This window comes from Phacochoerus africanus, chromosome 6, assembly GCF_016906955.1.
Source record: "Phacochoerus africanus isolate WHEZ1 chromosome 6, ROS_Pafr_v1, whole genome shotgun sequence".
Classification (NCBI taxonomy): domain Eukaryota; kingdom Metazoa; phylum Chordata; class Mammalia; order Artiodactyla; family Suidae; genus Phacochoerus; species Phacochoerus africanus.
In genome coordinates this window covers 84,180,411-84,204,032 of record NC_062549.1, presented here as the reverse complement: position 1 = coordinate 84,204,032, position 23,622 = coordinate 84,180,411, and the positions used below count along the sequence as shown (strand labels likewise).

Here is a 23,622-nt window from a genome sequence, read left to right as displayed (position 1 = left end):
ATGCCATTTCAATTAAAATCCCAATCTTATTTTTGTGGGACTTCACAAGCTATCTCTGGACGATAGTGACTAAGAAAAGCCAGGATACACCTCTAGAAGAACAATATGGTAAGAGGGATGGGACTTGCTCTGCCCGATCTTTTTTTATTACAAAGCTTATTATAATGATAGTTAAGATTATAAGATACTAGAGTAAGAATAGCCAAAATAATGGTGCAGAATCAGAAGACCTGTGCACTTATGAAACTGATATATATGTGACATAGTACCAAGGTAACATTTCAGACCAATGGGACTATTTAGAAAATTGTCCAAGAATAATTTATAAATGCATGAAGGGGAAAAGTTGAAGTAGACTCCATCCCCACCTTTTTCATAAAAAGCAATTACACTTGGTCTAAGGATTTAAATATGAAAAGGAAACCTTTTAAATTTTAGAAAAAATATGTAATATCTTTGAGAGCATAATGATTTTTTGAACGATATAGAAAGTTTTTTGACTATTAAAAAAAACCCTATTGATAGATGTGACTACATTAAGAAATTGTGTTTTTTAAAAAAAACTGCAGAGAATGTAAAAACAAGCCGCAAACTGGAAGTTATAACCACAGAATCAGGATAGCAGTTACCTGTGGGGAATGGTGGTGAAAAGGCAGAGGAATGTATGTGTCAAATACTACATTTAAAGGGACAATAGGAGTTCTCATATGGCTCAGCAGATTAAGGATCCAGCATTGTCACTGCAGTGGCTTAGGTCACTGCTGTGGCGCAGGTTTGATCCTTGGCCTGGGAACTTCCTTATGCCCTTGGTGTGGCCAAATAAATAAAGGGATAATAAAGAGCAAATCTGGATAGAGGTGTTTTAGTGCCTAAAGCAACAAAGAGTGAAATAGCCCCATTCTTTCTCTCAGCTTATGATATCTTAATCTTTAAGACAGTTTATACTAGTTGACATGGAAAGGGCTAGAGTTTATGAGCTACCTGAGACTTTTCTTCTTTTTTTTTAGAAAATAAAGGCAGGAGAGCTCTGTGTGCAAGCTTAATAAATCAGGTGTCTGTGTTGGCTGCAGAGCTGAAACGCTGTCCTTGGAGGAAAAACATCCCCCAACTTTCAGTCCAGTCACCCTTGGATGCCCCCTTGGGAATTTATTCATCCACCACATCACAGTTTGAGGAATCTATAAAGCCTATTTCTCCATTTGAGATGACAGACAAGCATGGCAATTTAAATAAAATTTGGCTTCCCAGGAGCTGAGAGTCAAGTCTGCCAGCAGAGTCCAAAAAGCATCTACCATTTGTACTAGAACTTGCTAAAAATAATGTACATTTTCTGTCTCCTGCTGACACACAATAGTGTTAAGCACAGCTGCTTTAACACCGAAGCAGGTCACAAAGGAGGGTGATGAGTGCTTAAAAAGGCTTTAACATTAGACCCTTGACTTGTACCAGATACTATTAGGGCTCTTCGGAACTTTGTGTTTTCAGGCACCTGTTGGTAATTAACCAGAAAAAAAACTTGTTGGAGGCCAAAGTGCTGCTGAACATGACTTGAACTTGGAAATTAGTGCACTCATTCCAGTTCTATTTAACTATATTTAAATAAAATACAAGCAGGAGTTCCCATTGTGGCGCAGCGGAAACAAATCCAACTAGGAACCATGAGGTTTCGGGTTTGATCCCTGGCCTCGCTTAGTGGGTTAAGGATCTGGCGTTGCTGTGAGCTGTGGTGTAGGTCGAAGACGTGGCTGGGATCTGGCATTGCTGTGGCTCTGGTGTAGGCCAGAGGCTACAGCTCTGATTCGACCCCTAGCCTGGGAACCTCCGTTTGACGAGAGTTCAGCCCTAAAAAGACAAAATAAATAAAATACAAGCATACTCCTGTCTAAATTTCTACAAGCCCTGTCTTTCTAGCCAAGCCAGAACGTAATCTCATTGCTGCCTTAGGACAACTAACACTTTCCATCATCTAAGAAAGCAGTATATGTGTATTTTGTCTCCCCAACTGAGGACAAAAAGATTCTTTTTAGTTATCATCACTACTGTTAATTAGAATAGGTACTATATTTGCATATAAATTCAGGAGATACAAAGGATACATGGTTATCCTGTGCATGACATTCATGACACCACTGTTCCCCATGTACCCCAGGGGCAACCAGTATCACCAGTTTCTTGGGCGTCCTTCCAGAGTACACCTACAGAAACAACCCAAACATGCATGCGTTCACATATTCTTTTTCCTCATTTTCAAAAAATAGAAAATGGTAGTATACTCTCCTGCATCTTGTTTTTTTTTCCACTTAATGTATCTTGGAACTCATTCCATATCATTCTACAGAGTTTCCTCCTGCTTTTTAACAGTGCTTGTATTTACACGTGTGTGTAGCAGCAGCATACTACTGTGTGGTGTGGCTTATTCTTGTTCATATACAGTTAAGTTGCTTCTTTTTTTTTTCCTTTTGGCTGTATCTGTGGCATTTGGAAATTCCTGGGCCAGGGATCGAACCCAAACCACAGCAGTAACCAGAGCCACAGCAGTGACAATGCTGAATCCTAAGCCCCACCAGGGAACTCCCAAGTTGCTTCTTACCTTTTGCTGTTTATAAAAGCTGCAGTGACTATCCTTGTGTGTACCCATGAGATTGTGCATACATGTGCCTGTTTCTCCACACTCTCACCACTCAGTATGTTACCAAATTTGGACCTTTTCCAGTGTGATAGTTAAACATGGTATTGCTGTGTGATTTAAATTCCATTTCTTTTAATGAGAGTGAGGCTGAGGATATTTTATATCCTTAAGAGCAACTTATATTTTGTTTTCTGGTAACTAAGCATTCCTGTCCTTTGTCCATTATGCTATTGAGTTGTTTATTTTTATTATAATTTTAAGAAGCTCTTTATGACATGAGTTGCAAATATTTTATCACAGCTTTTTTTTTCTTTTTCTTTTTAGGGCCACACCCACAGCATATGGAAGTTCCCAGGCGAGGGGTTGAATCAGAGCTGCAGCTACCGGCCATAGCCACAACCACAGCAATGCGGTATCTGAGTCACATCTGCAGCCTACCCCACAGCTTACAGCAATGTGGGATCCTTAACCCACTGATCGAGGTCAGGGATCAAACCCGCATCCTCATGGATCCTAGTCAGGTTCGTTAACTGCTGAGCCACGAAGGGAACTCCGATCACAGCTTATTGTATATTTTTATCTTTACTAATTATTTTTGACATGTTGAATTTTTTATTTTTATATTGGTCAGATTTATCTTTTAATTTTGTAGCTTTATGTTACATTTAGAAATGCCTTCCCCACATTGAGGTGCAAAATAATGTATATTTGCCATACTTCTCAGACTTTTAGAATTTGTTTTATATTTTAATTTTTAATCCTTGTATCCTGATGACAGTGTGAGATATAGATTCAGACTGTATTTTTTCCAGATAGTTTCCCCATATCATTTATTAAATAAGCCGTAGTTCCACACTAATTTCAAAATGCAGATTTTTTTCATATCATCAATTCCTATGTATATTTAGGTCTAATGCCTGATTTTCTGTTCTATTCTGTGTCCTTATGCTCCATTTTAACTTAGTATAGCTTTACAACAAGTTTTTCACACCTGGTATGGCAAAGAACAGTTTCATTCATTTTTAACCCAACATCTACCTTTCTACCAGGTCAAATTTGTTCATTTTTCTGCTTATTCATTCATTTTCTATTGAAACATATATGAAAAGCCTCCTAGGAAGTTCCCATCATGGCTCAGCAGAAACGAATCTGACCAGCATCCATGAGGATTATTCAGGTTCAATCCCTGGCCTTGCTCAGTGGGTTAAGGATTCAGTGTTGCCGTGAGCTGTGGTGCAGGTCACATACGCAGCTCCCTTCTGGTGTGGCTGTGGCATAGGCCGGTGGCTACAGCTCCAATTTGACCCCTAGCCTGGAAACCTCCATATGCGGTCCTAAAAAGACAAAACAAACACACACCTCCTAAATACCTGGCATTATGCCAGGTGCAGGAGAGGAAAAGCTGGACAGCAGTCTCTCCTTTTAGTGAGTTCACAGAGCAGTGGGGCATATAGCTGGTACCCCACAATGTTCAATGAATGTCCGACATCTGCAGTGTTCTTGGTTAAGAGTATGGGCCCCAGGCAGATAGTCTCCATTCATATCTGGGCTCTACCACTTGCTGGCTATATGGCCTTGGGCAAATTATTTAACTCTCTGTGGTTCTTATCTAAAAGTGGTGATAACAACACCTACCTCATGGGGTTATAATGAAAATGAAAAGATTTAATGTACTTAGAAAATTCTCGGCACTGTATAAATTCTAGGTAAGACAACCTCACCCTGACCCCAGGCCTTCGAGCCTCTCTGAATGCTGATAGCAGGCTGTCTTCCCAGCATCCACATCCCTGGTTGGTGGGATGGTACCATGGCCCAAGGCCCCACCATTCTCTCATACCTATGGTGGCTGCACTGCCATCTGCCTTGAAACTATTGGGCCAGCCTCACTGTGCTGTTTATTCCTGTTTGCATCATCCACCTTCCCCAACAGCCCTGTCCCCAAACATCTGACTCTTAGGTCATCCCTCTTCCCCCACATTGGGATCCCCATACAGCTCCATGCGCTTCTTTCCTGCCCCATCTCCCAGCCCTCCTCATGTCATAAAACCCTTGGCTGGGCCCTTTGGAGCACAGGGCAATTGTGGGAACAGCCTCCTCTGTACACCACCTCCTGTCAGAACACGCCCTCCCCCTTCATGTGCTTTAGGCCCCTCCACTGCTGGCTGCTTCTCTCTCACCTTCCACCTTCCCCCAGGCTCCTGTTGCTCTTTAAACACTGTTTTCCCACCCTCTTCCTCCAACCCTCTAAAACCTACACCTAAAAAAAAACCTGCAGGCTTGAGGGTCCCACTGATAGACTGTCACCAACCACCCCCCTTCTTGTTGCTGTCATCTGCCCCCACTCCAGCACTCCTACTCATTCTTTGACGATTTCAGCCCTGGGCTCACTGTCACACACTCCAGTGCTGTTCTGCCACAGTTCATGGTGACTTCGGTCTCCATGGAGATGATCTTTTCAAATCCTGATGTCTCAGTTCTTTGACATCTTCTCCCCAGTGAACTTGTCCTTTATCCCTCTTCAGCTACCCATCCTCCTAGTCATAGCCTGGTCCTTTTCACTACCAAAAACACAACCCCACCATACGTTCCAATTCAGGTGGTGCTTTATGCTCATACCTTCTGGCACCCCAGGTTCAACAATTCCTCTGTTGCACATGGGACCTAAAACCTGTTGATTGAATCACCTTTTCCCTCATCTCTCACCCTGCTTTGTCTTCGCTTTGCTTTTTACCAGAAGTCCACAATCAAGTGTTATAAGCCCTCCCTTGCATCATTCTTACCTCTTTTGCTCATCTTTCCTTTTCTTTGGTTGGCACAATCCAAATCTTTGCTAAACCCAACTCTGCCTACTTTGTATCAACGCGCACACATCTGAATACAGCTGGAGAAAGACACACAGCCATGCTGCCCAGTCTCACTATAAATTCATGACCCTCACCTCCAGGGGGCTCTTAATGCTGCTGTCTTTCCACAGTCCCTCATTCTCCTACTCCTCTAGATAATTCAGACCTGTTCTTCTTTCCTTAAAACTCCAATACCCCCTTCCCCATGCTCACTTCTAGCTTCATACTTCACTAAGAAAGAACTTCAACAAGCTCCCTCTACCATATCTACCCAGTCACTGGCACCTGTTCCATACCTGTGTCCTCGCCATCCCAGCCCATTAGAACAGACAGCTTGCTCATGCTCCTCCTTAAAGCCAGCACCACTCCTCCAGGCTGCATCTCATCCCTCTCTCTCAGGGTGTTGCACTTGCAATTACCCTTTTTCCTCTGGTACTCTTAATCCTTCCCCCAATTCAGTCATTCCTATTACTGTTCAAACTTGAGATTATTTCTGCCATTTAAAAATAGGGAGTTCCCGTCATGGCACAGCAGAAATGAATCTAACTAGGAACCATGAGGTTGTGGGTTCGATCCCTGGCCTCGCTCAGTGGGTTAAGGATCTGGCATTTCTGTGGCTGTAGTGTAGGCTGCAGACGCAACTCAGATCTGGCATTGCTGTGGCTGTGGTGTAGGCCGGCAGCTGTAGCTCTGCTTCAGCCCCTAGCCTGGGAACCTCCATATGCCTTGGGTACGGCCCTAGGAAGATGAAAGACAAAAAAATAAAAACAAGCAATCCTCGTGCTCCTCTACTGCTCCTTTTTAGAGCAAAGTTTCTCAAAAGAGTTGTCTTTCCTGCCTTGCCTCAATTCCTCTTCTCTCATGTTTCTTGAACCCACATAGAAACTTGTCCCTGTCCTTCAACTGTAATTGTTCCTTATCAAGAACACCAGCGACTTTCATATTCCTAAACCGACTGTCCACGGATTTGGAGAACAGACTTGTGGTTGCCAAAGGGGAGGGGGAGGGAGTGGGATGGACTGGGAGTCCGGGGTTAATAGATGCAAACTATGGCATCTGGAATGTATAAGCAATGAGATCTTGCTGTATAGCACAGGGAACTATATCTAGTCACTGATGATGGCACATGATGGAGGATAATGTGAGACAAAGAATGTTATGTGTGACTGGGTCACTTTGCTGTACAGTAGAAATTGACAGAACACTGTAAACCAACTATAATGGAAAAAATAAAAATCATTTAAAAATAAATTTAAAAAATAAATGAATAAACTGAAGGTCAAAGTCTCAGTCCTCCTCCTCTTAACCAGCAACATTCCTTAGACACACTTGGCTCCCAGGACACCACACTCTTGGTTCTCTCATCTTACTGATTACTCATCAGTCTTAGCTCTATTATCCTGTCTGCTAAAATTTTGTAGTTCTTCAGGGCTCAGCCCTCAAAGGATCGACCCCCTGGACATCCTGATTTCAAACTTCTGAGTTCTGGAACTGTGAGGGAATACATTTCTCTTGTTTTAAGCCACCCAGTTTGTGGTCATTTGCATGGCAGCCCTAGGAAATGAATACATATTTCAGTAAAGCTACTTAAAAACAAGCAAACAAACCTTTGATAGCTTTCAATCTCAAGTCATATAAAAGTCCAAATCCTGGGAGTCCCTGTTGTGGTTTAGCAGGTTACAAACCCGACTAGTATCCATGAGGATGCAGGTTTGATCCCTGGCCTGCCTCAATGGGTTAAGGATCTGGCATTGTCATGAGCTGTGGTGGTGTAGATCACAGATGCATCTCGGATCTGCTGTTGCTGTGGCTGTGGTGGTGGCTGCAGCTCTGATTTGACCCCTCGCCTGGGAACGTCCATATGGCAAAGGTGTGGCCCTAAAAAAGAAAAAAAAAAAAAAAAGTCCAAGTCCTTTCTCTAGCTACTAAGACCTAGAACTACTTCTTTGACTGGCTTCCTACCCTCTCCTTTGCTCCAGCCTCACTCCCGCCTTGCTGTCCTGTAAGCACTGCAGACACGCTAGCACACGAGGCCTATGTGCTGGCTGGTCCATCTGCCTGCAGTGCTCTTCCAGGCATCTGTGTAGCCCTCTCCTTACCTACTTTAAGTATTTGCTCAAATGTCATCTTCCCAGTGACCTCTTCAAGATAACTGTTCCCCCACATTTTCTATCTCCCTAGCCTTATTTACTATTCACTACTGCAGTTAGAACACACTTGTTGCACTTGTTCATTTTTTTGTGATTACCTTTTCCCATCGCTAGAATGTAAGCTCCAAGGGAGCAAGGACTTTTCTTTCTCTTTGTTCACCTCTGTTTTCATGTTGCCTGACACGGAATAGATGATCCATAAATGTTTACTGAATGAACAAATGAATGAATTTATTCATTTTTTTCAGTCAAAACAATGGGGCCATCTTACTATTTAATTCAGGGCTTTTCTTACTGTCCTTTGTTTTTTTACTTTTAATGATAGAAAATGTCAAACATATAAAAGGAAAGAATATAAATGTATCTGTCACCCTGGCAGAACAATTGTCAACATAAATGTGACCAATTTAGGGAGTTCTTCTTGTGGCTCCTTGGAAACGAATCTGACTAGCATCCATAAGGACACAGGTTCGAGCCCTGGCCTCACTCAGTGGGTTAAGGCTCTGGCATTGCTGTGAGCTGTGGTGTAGTTTGCAGATGCAGCTCAGATCCCGAGTTGCTGTGGCTGTGGTGTAGGCCAGTGGTTACAGCTCCAATTAGACCCCTAGCCTGGGAACCTCCATATGCCTCGGGTACAGTCCTAAAAAGACAAAAAAAAAAAAAAAGTGATGTTTTGTTTCATCCATATCCTCACTCATTCCATGTACCTCCCAAGAGATTATTTTGAAGCAAATCTCAACCATCATATCGTTAATTTGTGTTTAAAATGTACCTCTGAAAGATAAGGAGTCTTTTAAAAATACACATATCCTCATACCTAAAATTAAAATTTCTCAATTATCATATAATCATTGTTCATACTTCCCTCCTTATAAATGTTTTTGGTTTTGCTTTTTGTTTTTCACTTTGATAATTTGAATTGGGATACAAATAAATATCAGACCTTCTGATCTTCCGATATGTCCCTTTTATTCTGGGAATTCTCTATTTTTTGGTAAATTTTCAGTTGAAAAAGCCAGCTCTAATTTCCCATAGTTCACCTACCATAATTGTCCTATAGTTTCTCCTAGTCTGGATTTTGCTTACTGCATGGCTGCATTCCTGGGTGTCATTTAACATGTTTCTCTGTTCCCTGTATCACCTATAAACGGGTAGTTAGACACTTGGTCGTACTTTGATTCTTTGGTTTTTCTCAAGCCTGCTTTACTGGTGTTTCCTCCTTTTTAGGGGTGATGATCATCGCCCAAGTACACCAGTTTATCATTCCCTCCCCCATTTCTTAGCTGAAAAAAGTTCTACAAAGAGAAGCCCCTCCACCTTCACCCTGCATCAGCTCTCTTGTTTCCCTGAAATGCTTCATTTACCTTTTTTCAAAGTAATGATGTGAGTTTTTCTTATCATCTTCCAGAGGTGACTGATGAGTGGCTGTGGTTATTTTAGCATCATTGTGAACAACAGATATAAGTATTTTTGTGTGCTTTAACCTATTATAATAATCTTTATTGTTGCTCAAATTGCCCTATTTTTGGCCAGTGGCCACTTATTTGGATTGACTTCTAAAACCTATTAACATGATTCCAATGGTCTAGGATAAACTTCTTTACTCTCCGTTATGACTCTATGTCCTACTTGTACCTCTCTTTCCCCGGACCTAGATTCAGCCTTTTCTCCAAAGAGCCCTGTTTTCTTTTGTGGGAAATAGTATTTAAAGACCACGATCTGAGTACCAGTGGTGCCTCACTTGTAAGAACAGTGTGCAGTAAAGAACTAAGCAGGACTAGATTACCCAAATCCTGCATATTCCAAAGAAAGGTTTGGCTCTTGACTGACTCCTGAGATATAACCTCTAACTAAGCCCTTGGAATATCCTGCCTAAGAGCATCTGTTTATGAAGGACCTTGAGCCATATCAGGTACCCTGTGCTAACAGTGTGACTTATGGTGGGGGCCTTGGATCACAAAATAGCTATCAGTTGACCTCTGGAGGACATCCCTACCGGACTGACCTCTAATAAAGATCCTGACATCGAGGTTTGAGTAAACCTCTGTGGTTGGCAATACTTGGTGCAAATTGCTACACGTCACTGCTGGGAAAATTAAGTTTTGTCTATAAGACTTCCCTGGAAGGGGACAACTGGAAGCTTATCCCTGGTCTACCCGATGTGCCTTTTTCTATTGCTGATTTTAGTCTGTATCCTTTCATTGTAATAAACTACAATCATGAGTACAACAGTTTTGCTGAGGTCTGTGAATCCTTTTAGAGAATCATTGAACCTGAGAGATTGCTTTGGGGGACCCTCTGACTAAAACTGGGAACTGTGTCTGGGCCTCTTCAGTAGATAGAACTGTAAAATATATATTTTTAAGATCTAAGTACATCATGATTTCATATTTATATTCTAAATGAATTCAGGTCTACAGACTCAAACTTACTAACCTTGCATTTGTATGTCCTTTCAACCACTCCAAAAATATTTGGTTCTTAATGATAACAAATAATCACTCTTCTTTAATCCTATCATACAACAATCTCAAAATAGCAATACTAAATCTACTACCAACAGTGTGATTACTGAGACCAATTTAAGGTTTTTTGTTTTGGTTACTTCTGTCCTCAGGGTTGATCCCAGTGGAAATATATGATCAAATTAGTGCTTTTACAGTCATTTTAAATAGTTCCTTTCTGGAGTTCCTGTATGGCACAGCAGAAACGAATCTGACTAGGAACCATGAGGTTGCAGGTTTGATCCCTGGCCTTGCTCAGTGGGTTAAGGGTCCGGTGTTGCCGTGAGCTGTGGTGTAGGTCACAGACACGACTCAGAGCTGGTGTTGCTGTGGCTCTCGCGCAGGTCAGCAGCTGTAGCTCTGATTCGATCCCTAGCCTAGGAACCTCCGTGTGCTGCAGGTGTGGCCCTAAAAAACAACAACAGAAAAGCTCCTTTCTGTGTTATTATGCCATTAACTGTATGCATAGATATAATCTCTTGTTTTATTTTTGCTTTTTAGGGATTGTTTATTTAATTTTTAAAAAATTAAAAAATATTTGTGTTTCTAAAGACAAATCTTAGGAATGTTCAAAAACCTCCTCCCTCTCCTCCTTTATATATAACCATTTAAAATTTATTATTTTATTGGTTTTTATAATATGAGCAGATGCATATATGTATATCTATATATTATCTATATGCATATTTGGATAATATAGGTATATAAATACATTCACATCTTCCCTTTCTTGTTTAAATGGTAGCATACTATACTAAAACTATGATAAGCGTTTTTCTTCACTTTGCTTTTTCCACTTAACAACATACCCTAGAGAACCTTCCTACACTGTTGGAGGGAATGTAAGTTGGTGCAGCCACTGTGGAAAACAGTATGGAAGTTCCTCAAAACACTAAATACAGAGCTGCCATATGATCCAGCAGTCCCACTCCTGGGCACATATCCAGACAAAATTATAATTCAAAAAGACAATGCAGGCGTTCCCGTCATGGCATAGCAGAAACAAATCCAACTAGAAACGATGAGGTTGCGGGTTCAATCCCTGGCCTCACTCAGTGGGTTAAGGATCCGGCATTGCTGTGAGCTGTGGTATAGGTCACAGATGTGACTCAGATCTGGTGTTGCTGTGGCTGTGGCATAGACTGGCAGCTGTAGCTCCAATTCTACCCCTAGCCTGGGAACCTCCATATGCCATGGGTGCGGCCCTAAAATGCTAATAAATAAATAAATAAATAAATAAATGTTGCAATTCTCACTTAAAATAAAAAGGTAATGCACCCCTAGTTCATAACAGCAGTATTCCCAATAGAGAAGACATGGAAACAAATGTCCATCGACAGATGAATGAATAAAGAAGATACAGTACATATATACAATGGAATATAGAACTCAGCCATAAAAAAGAATGAAATAATGCCATTTTCAGCAACATGGATGGACTTAGAGATTATTATACTAAGTGATGTAAGAAAGAGAAAGAAAAATACCACATGATATCACCTATATGTGGAATCTAAAATATGACACAAATGAACCTATTTACAAAACAGAAACAGACTCACAGAGAACAGACCTGTAGTTGCCAAGGGGGGGCAGGGGAGGGATGAATTGGGCATTTGAGGTTAGTAGATGCAAGCTATTGTATATAGAATGGATAAACAACAAGGTTTTATTGTATAGCACGGGGAACTATATTTTATATCCTGTAATAAGCCGTAATGAAAATGAATATAAAAAAAGAATGTACACATATGTATAGCTGAATCAGTTTGCTGTAAAGCTGAAACTAACACAACTTTGTATATCCATTATACATCAACAAAAAATTTGCTTGGCAACAACAATAGCAACAAAACACAGTATACCCTAGAGATCACTGCATGTCGTGTACCCTTTTACACTCTATTGTATTGTGCAGCTGAAGTTATTTATTCAACTGTTTTCCTGTTGGTTCAGGTTGTTGCCCATCTTTTGTTGTTATAAATAATGCTACAATAGTACCTTGTTCATATATCTTGTCAAAGTTTTAGTTATGTTTTTAAGAGTGTTCCAAAATCTAGATTCTTAAAATATAAACTTCCAGTGTGATTTCTGGGTGAAATGACAAATGCACATATAACTTTGCTAAATATTACCAATTTCCCCTTCATCAGAGTTCTTCTACTATACTGTTGTGCATGCCTAGCATGCCCAGCAGCTATCCTTTCTTCCTTTCTTCCTTCCTTCCTTCCTGCTTTTGGCCCACACCCATGACATATGGAAGTTCCCAGGCTAGGGGTCAAACCTAAGCTACAGCTGTCAGCCTACACCACAGCCACAGCCACAGCCACAGCCACAGCCACGTGGGATCCGAGCCGAGTCTGCGACTTATACCACAGCTCACGGCGATGTAGGATCCTTAACTTGCTGAGCAGGGCCAGGGACTGAACCCACATGGTTACTAGTCAGATTGGTTTCTGCTGTGCCATAACAGGAACTCCATTCCTAGCAGCTATGCTTTCAAAAGTGCTTGTTTCATCATACCCTTGCTAATAGAATATATCATCCAAATTTTGGATTTTTGCTGATCTTACAGGAGGGAAACTATATCTCAGTGTAGTTTTAACTTATATTTATCTCTTTTTTTTTGGTCTTTATTTTAGGGCCCCACCCACCATATGGAGGTTCCAGGGTGAGGGGTCGAAATAGAGCTGTAGCTGCCAGCCTGCGCCAAAGCCACAGCAATGCCAGAGCCATGTCTGTGACCTACACCACAGTTCATGGCAATGTCAGATCCTTAACCCGCTGAGAAAGGCCAGGGATTGAACCTGCGTCCTCATGGTTACTAGTCAGAATCATTTCTGCTGAGCCATGATGGGAACTCCCACATTTATCTCATTATGAGTGATTTTGGACATCTTTTCACTTGGCTAACTATAATTTTCATGCTTTTTCTATACATTGTCCATTCATATCTCTGATTATGTTCTCATCAGGTGTTTTCTTATATTTCAAATTATCTTTCTGCTAACAGCCTCAAATTCCAGCAAGGATGGTATATACCAAAGAATCCTCAGGTCCTGCTGTGACTGCAGTTGAAGGGTGGTATAGGGACCATGGAGGATCACAGACGATGTGGAATCACCTGGACAACAGTACAGATATTTTCAAATATTAAGGTTTTGAATTATGAGATAAGAAATATTGGATTTCCTGGATAATTAATTTCATTAACTCATTAACTCAACTAATATTTCTTGAGCACATGCCATGTCAAAACACTGTTTCAGGCACTGGAGACACAATGATGAACTTATTCTCCTACCTCAGGGAGCTAATGGAGACGGAAATGACATTATTCTCTTGATTCATTATTCCCTAAAAAATATACTCTTATTTCATGTGATTTTCCCCATGTTTCCATTTGCAGTATGCAGAAATTGGGGATCAGCCCCACTAGTGGATCAAAAGCAATGGTAAAAACTCTGGTTTCTGCCATAGAGATGACTTTCAGGGCTAGAGGAGGACCATTGGCCTCATCTTGTCTCATTTGCTTCTTCTGTTGATGGAGAAAAGATCCAGAGATCTCAACACTGCTCAAAGTCATCCAGAACCAGGCCCCTCGTTTTTAGCTCTTACTAGGTTATTTTTACAGTATCAACCTTGTAGAGAAGTTAAAGGAGCAAAAAGAATACAAATGCAACCCTTGCCTCTGGTCCCCATCTGGTCTAGAGAGTAACTCCTATCACTGGGGTCCTGGACAATATTTGGTCAGGCTGTTCCCTGGCGTCACGCTTATGCACCAAGTTACAGAGCTGTCCTGGGTCATGGAACTGGTTCAAAGGGACTGCAGGATGTTTTTAGTTTCATGAGGGTGACAATAAAAGCCAGTTAGAGAAAAATGGGAGCAGGAAGATAAAAGCAACATGCTGAGAGAGGAGGAAGGCTGCTCTGAACTGATAGACCACATAGATTTTTCCTGAAGGAAAGGACTAAAGCTCATGATATGTAGACTTGTGCTTAAGCAAATAACTGTATTTTATTTAGGGGTTCTGGATCACTCTCTGAAAGAGGAAGTTGTGTAATAAAGCCCAGAAGTTAGTTAGACTCTTTGGGTCCCAGCTCTGTCACTCATCAGCTGCCTGAATCATCCTCAAGCCACATCGATCTTCTGAGCCTTGGTTTCTTCATCTATAAATGGAGAGCGTGGCTGTCTGACTAAGCGTGGATGTAAGGATGAAAATGGGTCATGTGTTTTAATGTGCTTTGTAAAGTTCAATGCTTCTACCATTCCTGATCTGGCTATTCATGAACTCTGACAAACCAGTCCCCTCCCCAGCACCCTGGGCATGTGTACCCATATCACAAGATATTTGGACGTTGTGATCCACCAAGGCTGATTTTTCTAGAAAGCCCTTCCCTTACACCCTGGGCATATGTATCCATACTGCAAGATATTTATTTTGGGGCGGGGTGGGGGGGTTGTTGTTGTTGTTTTTTAGGGCTGCATGTGCAGCATATGGAAGTTCCCAGGCTTGGGGTCAAATTGGAGCAGTAGCTGCCAACTTAGGCCACAGCCACCAGCAACGCTGGATGGAGCTGCATCTGCAACCTACACCACAGCTCTCGGCAATGCCAGATCCTTAACTTACTGAGCTGGGCCAGGGATTGAACCCTCGTCCCCATGGATCCTAGTAAGCTTCATTATTGCTGAGCCATAGAACTCCCCATACCGCAAGATATTTGAATAGGGAGATAGAAGTTTTGATCTACCAAGGCCAATTTTTCTAGAAAATGCCTTAATGAGCACTTTAGTACAGTCTTTGAAGCCCATGTCTGGATGCTGATTTAGAAGAGACACTTTGAATCCACCTCACAAAACTGCTGCTCCAAGGCAGCTGCAGTGTGTACTCTTTTCAGAGTGATATGAAATAATTGCCCGTTGGCACAGTGAGCCCATCTCTTCTCTAGGCAGCACAAAAGAAAGCTCAAAAGCATCTCCAGTTTTGATTGCCAACTGGGGGAGGGAATGAAAGTAGCCTAAATTATGGGTCCAGGTGTCTCTCTGCAGGAAGCCATTTACGCCTCTGTGCGATGCTGATGTCACCCCCACCCCGAACCCCATGCTACCTGAGTTCCCAGTTCTGGCTCCCTGGGAGGTCCACATGGTGTAGTCGGGGCTAATGCTCCCTGCCTGAAAGATTGAAAAGTTCCTTAACCTGGCAGTAGACCAGGCTGAGAGGTGTCTGTCAGGGCCCCTGGGAACCTGGGCTGTGAATTTTGGTGGAAACAGAATGGCTTATCTTTCCATGGGTAGCCTTGTTTTGATTCAGGGAAAAAAATTTAAAAAGAAGGAAGAAATCAGAGAACATTGTCTTGCTGAGTAAGCCATGCTTAGTTAACACTTTCAATTGTGGAATATTTCATGTTGCTTTTATGAGGAAAAGGTGAAACAGAAACATGTGGATTTGTTTTAAAAAAAAACTTTAAAGAAGAATCTATTCTACTGCTGTGCGGACCATCCTCTGTAAGGCTTTCCAACATCCTAGCTGAAGGCTTTTCACTTTCATCTCCTTTGTGAGTTCTCTTCTACCAAGTGCCATTAAAGATGTCCCGAGGACTCCTATTGGCTCCTTTCTCACCACACACCCTCATCCTCTCCATGTCCACGGGCCCCTCCTGGATGCCTATGACCACTGAAGCACTAAACCAGCCAAAACTCTCTTCCAGATCTCCAAGCACTTAGACCTAACACTCCATAGCTGTTTTCATTATTGTTATTTATTGCTAATCAAACTTATCTTTTTTTGGAAAAAAAAAAAGGACTTAGGGTAAATTATAAAAATACATAAAAAGTAAAAGCTAAATAAAGGTAATGAATAAGGTGAAATCAATGTGACGATAAAAATGAAGGCAAAAAAATAAATAACGGGGAAAAAAATATTTCACAAATCTCCTTAGAACAGTTTTATATGGTTGCTTGACCTGCATCATGAGTTTGACTTTCAGCTTGCTACTAACCATTGCAAAGAGGGGAGCACAAGTTCATTGTCCATCTATAGCAAATTTGTTGTGCATGAGTAGCAAAAACCTCTGAGTAAGAAGAGTTGAGAGAAAATTCTGTAGTGGATTCTAATCAATAAGAAATTTATGATGTAATGATCACAACATCCTACGAGTGAGTGCAAAAATGAGACCCAATACTGTTTCTAATAATTTCCTACAACAGTGTTCAGTGGAATAACATAATTTGCAAAAGAATTCCAGAAGAAAGCAAGATGGTACAAAGCAAGTGTAGATCTAATGGTTTGGCTTGAGTCAAAGGTGAAGAATATTATTACTTTGTAAATTTTATTTTATTTTTTTTATTTTAGGAGAGGTTTTGAAATTTATTAACTGGCAGAGATGTTTCTGGAGTGCAAAATATTTTTTTCTTGGCAGTTCAGTGCAGACATATTTGCTTGGAAAGCCAGCCAATGGGGGTGAGGGTAAAAGTGACAAACTTTCATGAAGGTTTTAATGCCTAATGTACACAGTTACCTAGCAGAAGCCACTGCACCTATTTCTGCATGGAGATGGCCTCAGGAGCTACCAGTGGACAGAAAACAACCCTAGTTTCACTCCAAACTGGGGTTGGCAGTTGAGGCCTCAGGTCTCTATGCCATAGAACAATACCAAAATAGCAAGGAGAATGCAGAGGAGGAGGACAGGTTGAGAAATGCTAAATGAATAGAATCTTCAGAACTGGCCACTGGATGATTTGAAGGAAAAGAGTGGATTCTGGAAGGACCCTCAGGTTGGGAAAAGACTTTCATTTGTGTTCTTTTCTCTTCATTGTATTTCCTTGGGAAAATTGCTATTGATAAAGAGAAAAGAAGATGCTCAATACTACAGGAATAAGCTCCAAGCAGTAAAGTACCTAGCCAGAGGAAATAATGAGAGGGACCCTAGCTGAACCCTCCTCTCTGCACACCCTTGAGGCTGAGTGAGTACAATCAGGAAAGAAGACAGAAGAGGGGCAGAACTTGAGGCTGAGGTATAAAGAGACTGCTTGGAGTTCAGGAACTCCTTGTGGTAGAGCAGCCTTGTAGGCTCTCAACCTTGGGGACTAAGGTTGGGCAAACACTTGTGGTCCCTACCATCTCTTTCTTTTGGTCACCTGATTTCAGTGCCGCTATGATTGACAGGTCCATGTAGGTGCATCTGCTCCCACTTGAATGAATGCTACAGTCTCCTTTTTTGCCTCGGGATGATGCCTGACCACCTATGTGTGGGCAGCTGGTAAGTATGGGGGAGTTTACACCCCCAGAAACAACCATTAACCAGTAGAACATGTATGGGATATAAGCTGGTAAATAAATGCCCTGGTTGTTTATCCCTTCAATGAGACAATTCTGAGGCACATTCTACATAGTTTCTCAGAGAGTCCCCAGTGGGATTGAGCCCTGGTGTTCCACAGCAGCAACTAACTCAATAACAGATTTACTGACCTTTTCACTATCCCTTTCTGTTTATTCATCACTTCAGCTTCTTGATAATCACTTCATAAGACTGGCACCTTGAACTCAGGCTTTGCTCTCAGGGGAAAGTGGACTAAGTCAGGCCCTTTCCCAGAATTAGTGAGCTAGAAGGGTGGGTTAAGGAAACCTCCAGAAGGCATGGAGGGAGTAAAGTAATGAAAAAAATATGTGTTAAGAGATCTGGATGCTAGAAATGGATGTGTCATTATTCATACAGTAGGAATTCCAGGAGGAGACAAATTATTGATTGTAATTATTCATGTTAGATTATCTCTGATTAATTTTATTGAGTAGATCTATCACCTTCTCACAACCACTTAGTTTTTTCCTGCCTTCCAACAAAGGACATAGAGAAGAAATGAACTCAATGGGTCAGGTAGTTTGCCCTTGGGTCATTTCCATTGGCATCTGGTGATCAGAGCCACTTAGAACTCAGTTCAAGCTGGTCACCTTTCTGTTCTAGAACTGAGACACCATAGCTGGTGGCCTTTAGTTGCCTCAACTCATTGGCCTATTTGCCAAGACACTTGTACAAGACCTGCACTTGTACAAGACCTGCACTTGTACCTACTCTACAACAGCTTCTAGACATCATGAGGAATGCCTTTCCAAGAGAACAAGGGTGCAAGTCTGGATGGATACTTCTCCCTTCATGAAGGAAAGAAGAAAAACTGTGGAGTTCTGTTTCTCTTGCTGGGTGGCCCCTGGCAAGATAAGAGAGGACAATGCTGGTTGTCTACCAGCCATGGCATACTAATCAAGGTCAGAACAATCAAAATGTGTTTAGAAATTGTAACATTCACTTTGGTGGCTCCATAGCCTACCCCAATATCACTTTCTTCTCCCTCTTTTCTCTTCTTCCCATCGATCTTATTGCTCTTCTGAAGGTCTAGATGGATTTTCATGCTACTTTCCCTTAATTTGCTATGGTAAATTGTCTTCAACTTCTCTCAGTCTGGAAAGAGAAAGATTTCTGACCCATGAGTTTCCACACTCCTATCAGGAGCCTCCATACAGAGGTACAAAAGGTGCCAACAGATCTCACAGACTTTTATATGAATTACAAGGGCTGCATTTTCAGTCAAATTTTGCCCAGACTCCTAGTGTGGGATTAATATATCAGGCCCCATAACTGAAATGAAAAATACACTGAAAGGAATCAATAGAAAAATAAATGAGGCAGAAGAGCAAATAAGCTAGCTGGAAAACAGATTGGTGGAAATTCACTGCCATGAAACAGAATAAAGAAAAAAGAAATAAAATAAATTAGAACAGTCTAAAAGTCCTCTGGGACAATATTAAACCCACCAACATTTGCATGATGAGAGAGAAAGGACCAGAGAAAATATTTGAAGAGATAATGGCCAAAAACTTCCCTAACATGGGAAAGGAAACACTCAAGTCCAGGAATCACAGTGATTCCCCTACCAGACAAACCCAAAGAGGAACATGCTGACATGTATGAATCAAGTTGAACAAAATTAAAGACAATATAAGAAAATTATGAGAAAATATTAAAAGCAACAAGGGAAAAGCAACAAATAACAATACAAAGGAATTCTCATAGAGAGTCTGCAGGCCAGAAGGGAATGGCATGATAAGTTTAAAATGATGAAAGTGAAAAACCTACAAATAAGACTATTCCAGCCAGCCAGGCTCTTGTTCAGCTTTGATGGAGAAATCAAGAGCTTTATAGACAAACAAAAGCAAAGAGAATTCAGCACCACAAAACCAGCTTTACAACAAATGCTAAAGGAAATTCTCTAGGTGAAAAAAAAATCACAACTAGAAACAAGAAAACCATGAAGCCAAAAAAAAAAGGGGGGTGGTATTGGGGGGTATTGGGGTAATATTCATTTAACCTTCTAAGCTTTCTGGGCAGACTTGATGACCTTGCCAGCTCCAGCTGCCTCCTTGTCCACTGCTTTGATGAGACCCATGGCAACCATCAATCTAATGTCACAAACAGCAAAATGGCTCAGAAGAGGATAGTCAGAGAAGCTCTCAACATACATGGACTTGCCAGGAACCATACCAACCCCGGCACCATAACCAGATTCCAAGAATTTGGGGACTTGCATCTTTTCCCTAGAATAATGATCAATCTTCTCCTTCAGCCCAAGAGACCTGCAAATAATGAGCTCTGTGATAATCCAGCACAGGTGCATATCCAGCACTGATTTGACCTGGATGGTTCAATATAATCACTTGACCTGTGAAGACAGCTGCTTTCAACAGTGAGTCATTTTTACTGTTGCCAGCCACATTGCCAGGATGAACATCTTTGACAGACACATTCTTGACAATGAAGCCCACATTTTCCCCAGGAAGAGCTTTTCTCAAAGCTTCATGGTACATTTCAACAGACTTTACTTCAGTTGTAACATCTGACTGGAGCAAAGGTGACCACCTTGCCACTTGACCCATAGGGACAGTACTGGTACCACTCATTTTATACATGTCCTGGAGGGGCAGACACAAGGAATACACTGGCTGGTATTTCGACACGTCAATTTGTGGGAGAAGTGATCCTCTTGCCTCAGAAGATTGTTCTAGATTAGATGTCCCGAAGTCTCCACCCACCCCCTTTTTTTTTGTCTTTTTGCCTTTTCTAGGGCTGCTCCCGTGGCATATGGAGGTTCCCAGGCTAGGGGTATAATTGGAGCTGTAGCCGCCAGCCTACACCAGAGCCACGTCTACAACCTACACCACAGCTCCGGCAACGTCAGATCCTTAGCCCACTGAGCAAGGCCAGGGATCGAACCCGCAACCTCATGGTTCCTAGTCAGATTCATTAACCATTGCGCCATGATGGGAACTCCCCAAAGTCCCTTTTTTTTTAAGTTTTTTTTCCCATTATAGCTGGTTTACAGCGTTCTGTCAATTTTCTACTGTACAGCAACTTGGTCACGCATATGTACATTGTTTTTCTCACATTCTCATGCTCCATCATAAGTGACTAGATATAGTTCCCAGTGCTACACAGCAGGATCTCATTGCTTCTCCATTCCAAAGGCAATTTTTTGCATCTATTAATGCCAAATTCCCAGTCCATCCACTTCCTCCCCTTCCCAAATTTCCTTTTTAATGGGACTGGTATTGGCCATGTGTTTTTGGCCTTCCTTGAAGTGCTATGACCACACACTATGGTCTTACCTTTTCATAGCCCTCAGGGGTTGGAGGGAAAGAGCACTGTCTCCTTTCCTGGGGTTTTCAGGTGGGTTTGTTTTTGTTTTGGGTTTTTTGTTTGTTTTTTGCCAAATTTCTTGAATTTTGTTCAAAACTCTTTTGCTTCAGTTCCCCTTTTCAAAGCCCTGCCAAGATGCACTAATTAGTAGTGCTCTAACACTGGCCTCCCTCCCTTATTGGGGTCCCAGTTTGGTTCAGTTATAGGTGCTTCCACATGGGCTTTAGGTATTGGGGATCTTCCCTATAAAGGAGGGCTGTGAGCTTTCCAATTAAGAAGTCTGAGAAGCCCGGCTGGCCATTTTCATTCAGCCCCTATATGAGATAATAACAATGGAAATTGCCCTGCCCTCAGAGTGGCTCCTGCCCAAACTGGGTGCCCTATTGGGTCTTAGATGGTAGTATCAGACCAAGTCCCCTGTGCCCTGGAAACTAACACAGGATTTTCTTTTTCTTTTATGTCTTTTTAAGGCTGCACCCACAGCATGTGGAGGTTCCCGGGCTAGGGTCCTATAGGAGCTATAGCCGCCGGCATATGCCACAGCCACAGCAACGCTGGATAGGAGCCACATCTGCAACCTACACCAAAGCTCATGGCAATGCTGGATCCTTAACCCACTGAGCAAGGCCAGGGATCGAACCTGCGTCATCATGAATGCTATTTAGGTTCATTAACCACTGAGCCATGATGGGAACTCCCTACCACAGGATTTTCTAATTGATCCCTAGAAGGAGAGGCAGTCCTGAGCCCCGGTGTCAGCAATTAGGGCTAGAAAAGAATGGAAGGTGGTAGAAAGGGTGATTATATTGGCACAACGGCTGGAGCAGCTGGGACAGCCAGCTTGGTGGAGAAGTTAGAGTTTGAAGCAACATATTCTCAATTTCATTCCTTCCTTTTCTTACTTTTCTTGATGTAATAGTGCTTATACAGGAGTTCCTGTTGTGGCACAGTGGTTAACGAATCTGACTAGGAACCATGAGGTCTTGCTCAGTGGGTTAAGGATCCTGTGTTGCCGTGAGCTGTGGTGCAGGTTGCAGACGAGGCTCGGATCCTGCGTTGCTGTGGCTCTGGTGTGGGCTGGCGGCTACAGCTCCGATTAGACCCCTGGCCTGGGAATCTCCATATGCCATGGGAGCGGCCCTAGAAAAGGCCAAAAGCAAAAAAAAAAAAAAAATAGTGCTTAAACATGAAGGATTCATCATTCTTCCCCACTTCTTCACAAAATAGCTATACAGTCATTCAAAAGCCACTCTAAAACTAAATAGCAATTGATCATCACTAACCATTTTGCTTGGCATCAACCAACTGGGATTACAATGCAATTGAAAAGAAACTTGGTTACTGCTGTGACATACAACAATTTAAGATAATTACTGGTGAGACGGAAAGGCAAGATGGTAGAAAAGTAGGGGGACATGCTCGCCCTCTCCCACAAACACAACAATAACAACAAAAACACATCTACAGGTTAAACGACTTGCACAGAACAGCAATTAATCACTGGCAGAAGAACCTAAACTGCAATAACAGCAAGAATCTCGTGACATAACTGGGTAAAACAAGAGAAAAGAGGAGAGTGAGAGAAGGGGAATTGGGGTTGAACGAGTGCTCCCGAAAGAGAACTGTGGAGGAGAAAGGGATCCCACACCCTAGAAAGTCACCTACTCAACGGAAAGATCAGCCGAATCAGAGGAATCTCCAGAAGCAGAGAAGAGCACAGAAGTAAGTCTGAGTTCTGAAGAGCAGAGTGAGAACTGAACAGATCATCCGAACTACTTACTGTCACAGTCACCGAAAACCAAGACGCTTGGGTGGGGGCTGGGAACCGAGACCTCGGCTCCGGAGTTTAGTCCCTGGAAACGGGCTGCGGTGGGCGGTGCTGAGACTGCTTGGGGGACCAGGAACCAGTCTGTCCAGTTGTCAGGGCAGAGACTGCCTGGGAGACTAGGAAGCTGAGCATTGCGGGTGCGGGGAGCAATATGCTAAGGGCTAGGGGGTGGAAAGCCACATCAGAGGGAACCTGGGAGAAGACCTGGATCTGCAGGAGAGACAAGGCACCAGTGTTGGGGAGGGGAGAGGAGGAGGGATGGGCCACCATAGAATACTCCCCACATCACAGCGAGCTCACTTGCCCACCAGCTATCAGAAAGCTGTGCTTCCCAGTGCATCCTGCCTCCCCCTGCTGTGCATGCTGGACCTGAGGCTGCCTGCCACCCTGGAGGGCTGGCCTCACCATTTGCAGGAAGCCCACCACTGCAGGGGCTTTCCCTGCCCTGGCCTGTCTGCCCTCTGGAGGGGCTACACCCCCGCAGAGAAGCACCCAGCACCACCAGCCCCCGGGGAAACAGCCCGCAGCCCAGAAAAGCTAGTACAAGCTTGGCCTGGCTGTGCAAATCTGCCTCCATTGCGGTGTGATCCTGCCAATCCCTGCTGCCCTTGGGAAGAGCCCCTTGGATTCTCAGTGGCCCAGCTGGCTGCTCCCGCCCTTGGGGGTGCTGCACTCCCATGGAACAGCTGACCAGCACGGCCAGCCCCCTAGAAGAGCCCCACCACCCAGTAACACCAGAGCAAGCTCTGCTCAGCCACGTGAAATCTGCTTCCATCGCATTGCGGACCTCCCAGTCCTGTCTGCCCTCAGGAAGTCCTCCTTTGCTTCAGAGAGACCCTGTCAGCCCCGCCCACCCCCAAGAAAACTCACGCTGCCTCAAAGAAGACAACCAACAACACCCAGCCCCCAGGAAACATTCCACAGCAGTGCCAAGGCAAACCCTGCCTGGCCACGGGGAGTACAACTCCACCAAGAAAAAAAA

The 23,622-nt window shown here is 42.8% G+C and overlaps 1 protein-coding gene across 1 annotated transcript; it reads right to left on the bottom strand.

Moving 5' to 3' along the window:
- Positions 1-19,490: 19,490 nt before the first annotated feature.
- LOC125128691 (elongation factor 1-alpha 1-like) lies at positions 19,491-22,229 on the bottom strand. The gene is given in 3 exon segments (XM_047782871.1): positions 19,491-19,761; positions 19,763-20,114; positions 22,187-22,229. Coding segments are annotated over 3 exon segments (666 nt in total).
- Positions 22,230-23,622: the final 1,393 nt, after the last annotated feature.